The sequence below is a fragment of the Bidens hawaiensis genome, unplaced genomic scaffold (assembly GCF_021521415.1).
Source record: "Bidens hawaiensis isolate Kalapana, Puna unplaced genomic scaffold, B.hawaiensis_p1.1 tig00077789_1, whole genome shotgun sequence".
Classification (NCBI taxonomy): domain Eukaryota; kingdom Viridiplantae; phylum Streptophyta; class Magnoliopsida; order Asterales; family Asteraceae; genus Bidens; species Bidens hawaiensis.
Genome location: NW_027503381.1, coordinates 1 through 6,454, shown reverse-complemented (window position 1 = coordinate 6,454; position 6,454 = coordinate 1). Strand labels below are relative to the sequence as shown.

The 6,454-nt window shown below is 37.1% G+C and overlaps 1 protein-coding gene and 1 pseudogene across 2 annotated transcripts; one reads left to right on the top strand and one right to left on the bottom strand.

Annotated features, from left to right (window-relative positions):
* The first annotated feature begins 1,586 nt into the window (after positions 1 to 1,586).
* Positions 1,587 to 3,535, top strand: LOC143606869 (UDP-glucuronic acid decarboxylase 5-like; annotated as a pseudogene). Its single transcript, XR_013148833.1, has 10 exons — positions 1,587 to 1,703; positions 1,771 to 1,857; positions 1,941 to 2,100; positions 2,189 to 2,253; positions 2,335 to 2,423; positions 2,515 to 2,590; positions 2,680 to 2,773; positions 2,853 to 2,919; positions 3,008 to 3,112; positions 3,200 to 3,535. The product of XR_013148833.1 is annotated as a UDP-glucuronic acid decarboxylase 5-like (transcript).
* A 2,155-nt stretch (positions 3,536 to 5,690) lies between these two features.
* LOC143606868 (ATP synthase small subunit 6, mitochondrial-like) lies at positions 5,691 to 5,952 on the bottom strand. The gene is made up of 2 exons (XM_077082494.1): positions 5,807 to 5,952; positions 5,691 to 5,737 (listed from the first exon to the last, which is right to left on the bottom strand). The coding sequence occupies exons 1-2, from the start codon at positions 5,925 to 5,927 to the stop codon at positions 5,691 to 5,693; spliced, it is 168 nt and encodes a 55-aa protein (XP_076938609.1). The 5' UTR covers positions 5,928 to 5,952.
* Between the last annotated feature and the right edge of the window lie 502 nt (positions 5,953 to 6,454).

Here is a 6,454-nt window from a genome sequence, read left to right as displayed (position 1 = left end):
TCGGGTCGGTGGACCGAACTCAGAAAATTTGTCGGCTTGTTTACTAATCTGTTCAACAGGAACGCCGGTCGTATGAGACCAAGTGGCAGTGACGATTTGGCGGTTTATAATTTCACTGTCGAATAGTGGAAGCAGGAGTGCCTGCGGAGGTATGGGACGGTGAAGACGTGGGACGATGTAAAGGTGTGGGAGAGGTTGAGAAGGTGTTCTAAGTGGGTTGAGCTGGTGGCGCCGGACCTTGATGCGGAAGTAGGGCCGAAACGGACTAAAACTAGTTCGTCTGGAGCGTACAACACTTCCGCCGGGTCGGATTGCCGGGTTGGATTCGACCTAAACGTTGCGGGGGAGGAAACGTCTTCACCGCCGAGGAGGCGGCCATTGGGAAGGGACGCCAGGGGCAAAAAACCGGCTGAGGGGGAAGCCGTAAACATCAACGATCTTGTTGAATCCCTCAATAAATTCAACAAAACCATGGAGGTGGTCTCTAATGACAAAAAGGAAAAAAAAAGAATGAGAGATTTGGAATTCCTTACAAGAGACTTCAGTAACCTAAATCCGGTCGACCAAATGCTGATGGAAAAACAAAAGGAACGTATCCGGAAGAGGTTGATCGAAGAAGACCAAGCCGAAAAATAAGAATAATGTTTTTTTTTAGTACTTTAATTTTTTTTTTAGATATTAATGTGTTTTTTTAATTAATGTGTGTTTTTTTAAATAATTTATGAGTTTTTTTAATAATACGTTTTTTTAATACATTTATAAAAAAATAAAAAAAAAAACCGCTCGCGCCCCTCCACACCATGGCCCGGGGCGCGAGCACCACTACCAACACCCATCTTATCAAGTTTCTCTCTCTGCCACACGTCACAATATTATTGGCTGGCGCCCCCACTCGCGCCCCCTCTCGCGCCCCCCACACCCCTCAGCCTTATTATTATTATTATTATCATTATTCATTTTTATATGTTTTTGCTGTTTGTTATCGAGAACCCATCATTAGGTTCCTATGCATAACGTGGTTTCAAAGCGTTTCGTTTGGTGATATATTTTTTAATAATAATAATAATCTAAATTCCAGCTGCCATCGTTTGGTGAGATTGTATATTTTTTCCTTCTTTATATGATGGCTTGTTTGCATCTGTGAATTCTCACACAGACACAACTAAACTCACTCAGGTATAACTTTATCTTATTGGTTTTGAAGTTTACTTGACTCTTTGAATCTTATATTGTTTGTGTGCTCTATCATTTACTCCATTTAAGTTTTAGAATAATCCAGTTATGGTTTCGATATATGAGCCCAATATTATTATTAGAATTGATAATTAAAAACTGACACATTTTGATAAATATCATTATTTCAATGGTTTAGAGTAGCTATTAAAAAATTGGAATTTTTGGGACAGAGGTGATTGCCTTTTTTTTTAAAAATTTGAAGGTCAAATTTTGTGTGAGTCTATTTAATGATCAGCATTTATTTATTTTCTACTGTTATCAATGTAATCTTCAGTTGATTTGCAGTCAAACTTGTTGTATTAGTTCAGTTTTCACAGGAAATAAACCATTTGCTCAAGTTTTATTTTAAACTTTATTGCAGAAATCAGCTTTTGAAAATGGCAAATACTACTGCTTCAAATGGAGAACATAAAGCTACAAAACCACCTCCGACCCCTTCTCCTCTTCGTAACTCCAAATTCTTTCAGGTATTATACGTGTTGCAGGATTAATATAATTATTTTGTGCATATGCTTACTGCAAATACTGTTGCAGTCAAATATGAGGATATTGGTTACTGGCGGTGCTGGATTTATCGGCTCTCACCTAGTGGATAAACTCATGGAAAATGAAAAGAATGAGGTCGGTCATTTTCTTAACAAAGTATTATCGTTAATAGTACATCTTCTGGTATTATATCACAGGGACTTTACATCTTATCTCAGGTCATCGTTGCTGATAACTATTTCACTGGCTCAAAAGACAATCTTAAAAAGTGGATTGGCCATCCGAGATGTCACTGAACCATTGCTAGTTGAGGTTGATCAAATTTACCATCTTGCATGCCCTGCTTCACCAATTTTTTATAAGCACAATCCTGTAAAGGTATTTTCATTTAACGCCTCCGGTTATCCATTTTATTTTAGTTATATGATTATAAATGGAACCTTAATGGATGTGTAACGTGTGACAGACAATAAAGACAAATGTGATTGGCACACTAAACATGCTTGGTCTTGCAAAGCGAGTTGGGGCAAGGTTGGAATATTATTTTATTTTATTAGTTCATATTTAAGATTCAAATTAGACTTATTTAAGATATTAATTTATACCTTTTAGGATTTTGCTTACCTCAACCTCAGAGGTGTATGGTGATCCTCTTGTGCATCCCCAACCCGAGAGTTACTGGGGTAATGTCAACCCGATTGGTAAGTCCATGCCGATACGCCGTTATGTATATCCAATATTTCATGCCTATTTAAACCATGAAATTTATTTTTGCTTTTTAATGTATTTCAGGAGTCCGTAGTTGCTATGATGAAGGAAAACGTGTGGCAGAGACTTTGATGTTTGATTATCACAGAACATGGAATAGGTAGCATGTTGTTATTACATATTCACAAATGTATAATGATAGTTGACCAAGTCAATGTGTGTCTAATTCTTTTTTTCAATTTTTTACAGAAATAAGAATTGCTCGTATTTTCAACACGTATGGACCCCGGATGAATATTGATGACGGGCGTGTTGTGAGTAATTTTATAGCTCAAGCACTTCGGTTAGTGTTCCATCCTGATCAAAGTTGATAATTTTCATTTTAATAATCTGTTAATATAATTTGGGTTAAATTCTTGCAGTGATGAACTTTTGACTGTTCAGGCCCCTGGAACCCAAACTCGCAGTTTCTGTTACGTCTCTGATATGGTATCTTGAAAAATAATATGATTATGCATGTATGATATAACTGATTAATTGATCATGGTCAAATGTTGACTTTTTGTAATGGTAATAGGTTGATGGGCTTATTAGGCTAATGGAAGGGGAGAACACTGGACCAATCAACATTGGTAATCCCGGTGAATTTACAATGATTGAACTTGCTGAGACAGTGAAAGAGGTTGGTTCTTTAGTTCATTTGAAAAAAAAATTACTATATTTTGAACAAATTCCATTTGATTTTAATGATATATATGTTGAAATGCAGCTTATAAACCCTAAAATAGAGATTAAGATGGTGGAAAACACACCAGATGATCCAAGACAGAGGAAACCCGACATCACAAATGCGAAGAAGTTACTTGGATGGGAGCTGAAGATCAAACTGCGTGATGGGCTTCCGCTCATGGAAGCTGATTTTAGGCTGAGGCTCGGGGTTGCAAAGAAGCTATAAGCTATAAGTAAAACAGCAAGCCCACAATGATATCTGGATTTTCCAGATGTTTGTTTTGTTTTCTATACTTGTTGTATCTTTACTTGGTCCCATAGAAGGGGTCAGTTTACATGTTTCTTTAGCCAATTGGCTTTTCTGTTTGTTATCAACGAGGAAATCTTTGAAATTTTATTGAATAATTTGTTAAGAATTTCATCTATTCAAGTTGCTAGTATGACATATGCGGAGCTAGAGACCTTGCGTCTAATAATTTATTAGTAAGGGCATCTGGCGTACTGTTTCTACTTTTAAACACAATGAGGATGTCAAACGACTTGTAAATATGTTAATTCAAGCTTTTTTATAGGACCTGTTAGAGGTTTTTGGGCAGTTTTGAGAATTCTTAATCACCCTATATTGAGACGTTTATACTCATTGTGAACAAAATAGTAATATTTATTCGGGTGTATCCTAGTCTCTTTTATTGTGAGTATATAAATGATTTTAAATGTTCCAGTCAAAACACATTACATAAAAGTTGCAATAAGAGGGGAGCTGACCCGTGTAAACCTATTTAAGTATTAACCAACTCATGTACTGTTGGTGGTTCGATCCTAGTCAGAATGCAACCATTTAATTCAAAATTGGCACCTACATTGCTGCTTTAAGAGAAACAATGGGTGTTCAGGTATGGTTTCATTCATCACAATTGCTCCTCTACTTATCCCTCTGACAGCAGCAATAGTTCAGAAGTCGCAGCAATTTGGAGATCAAATGGTAGTTTGATTTTTTGTTTCTTTCATGAACTTAGATGTAAATATATGGTTATTTGTGTTGATTTATTACATCCATGAACTGCTGTCAAGACAAGTTCAAATATCTTTGTTTTTGTTTACTTTCATGCAATCATGCCCACCAAATGTTTGTTTTGCTTAACCCTTTCTTGTGGCATACTGTACTACTGTAGTGTTGAAACCTGATGATGCTGATTTATCCTGCCTGGAACCAGTTATTAGAAAACAAGAAATACCATTACAACCAAGACCGATCCAAATGCTTAAGACCTGATTCTCGGGTTTTTGTTTCCCCATCTTCCTACTTTTGATTCCGGTCCAAGGCCGGGCAGGTGGACCCACTCCTCACCCCTGGACAATGTTTCTCTTGCACTCAAAACACTTTATTTACATTCTATTGTAGCAATCCTCTAATATGTCATAAAATGTTTATATACATGCTGGTGTAAATATTATGACAAGATACTAACAATATACAGAAACTGTTACTTAACAACCCAAGTAGACGTACTAACCATAAAAAACTATAACCGTGTACCCGTTTTAATCATAATGGTCTTACGATGTACAAAGTAGTACTGGCAAACGTTATTAAAAACAGTTTTTTACCATCTATCATGGAGGCGTATTCAAAGCAGAAATCAAGTTAGATGGTTAATGATAGTTTTCAAAAAGGAACCCATCCATAAGAGGCAATAATACTTTCATAGCAACACACGCAGCACTTGAAACTTAATGATTTTGTTATTCAACTAGACTTCCGATGAAGCCTTCATAACAGTTCACAAAACAAATGCCAATTAAAAAGCAAGTCTGAAAACATTCAAAAACAAGAAGCATACTGAATCATGATGCAAGTTCATCAAGAAGCTGCAATCTTAGATCTTTATTACTACTGGAAACAACATAAACCAATGTACCAATACTTGCATCATTACCGCAGCCTATGAATCACCCATTTTCGCTTAAGCATAGAGCATGTTCAACTGCAAGAAGCATAACAACCAAAAGATATCAGACATGTCACAAATATATCATGTGCCTACGAAAGTGAAAGAATGAATTATCTGAACACAGATCAAGTTGATGATAACAATCCAAATTATGCAGCTATACAATAATCTTTTTTTACTACTAGCTAATTCGACTGTATTGTAATTCAGTTATGACGCATTTGCATTTAGGTAAAATAAAATATTGCATTGTGTTCTGAAAAATTACCGGTCACATTGAACCCTAAAATTAATAACTTTTATTTAATTCAAACCCAACTATGGACCGAATCTTTATGTTCATCCAACGGCGCCTCAGTCGTAGTTGTAAAAACCCCGCCTAGGCGCTGATTAATCGCGGTGCTCCACCGATTAATCGCTATTTAGTCAAAATCGATCAAAATTGAGAATTTTGTATATATAAAACTTGGTATATGTATACTTGGAAAATTAGATATAAATAACAATCCGATGAATCGATCAAAATAAGTAGGATCAAATAGTCAAATCTAGGGTTACAAATATTAGGGGCATGGTATCTTACCTCTTGTGCCTTTGGGCAAAGACTGAATTTTTCCTGTCTTCCTCTGTTACAATTAATTAATTATTTAAGATTAGTAAATCCTCCGAATTCAGGTGATGGGATGAAAACTGACCAGTAAGGCCGAGGGAGAATTTGGTGATGATGGTTCCTGTGATGGCGAACCCCGCCAGGAACGGCCAGTTACGATTGAACTCCCTTTTGAAGAACACGGGCCATGGATCGAACTTCCTCATTTCGCCTTGCGTTGTGTGTCTCCACGGACTAATCTACGGGTTTACGGAGGCCTTGGTGGTGCCTAAATATACTAGAGAAGATTAGGTTCGGACAGGTCAAGTCCCGGGGTTCATGCTTTTGTCAAAACCGGTTCAACTCTGTATAATGGAGAGTGGGAATTCTAGCTTGGCGGGTAGAGTTGGATAGGTTCTCGCTTTTGACGTTACTGGTAAAAAGAAATATTATTGTGGATTCTGTAGATTGTCCCGTGTGTCGCGAGTTGGAAGAGACAACCGGCCATATTTTTGTTTCGTGTGGCTTAGCTCAACGGGTTTGGTAAGCAATCTCACTTTGGTGCAAGGTTCTTCATATTTACGCCTTTAATATCTGGGATATCCTTGAGATTCATAAGTTTGCAAACGTCTCAAGGAAAAAGGCGAAGTATTTTCATGCGGGTTATCTTGTTTCGTTTTGGTGTTTATGGAAGGCTCGTAATGATATAGTGTTTAGGGTTCAGCGGTGACAGTGGGCGATGTTGTGTGGACAT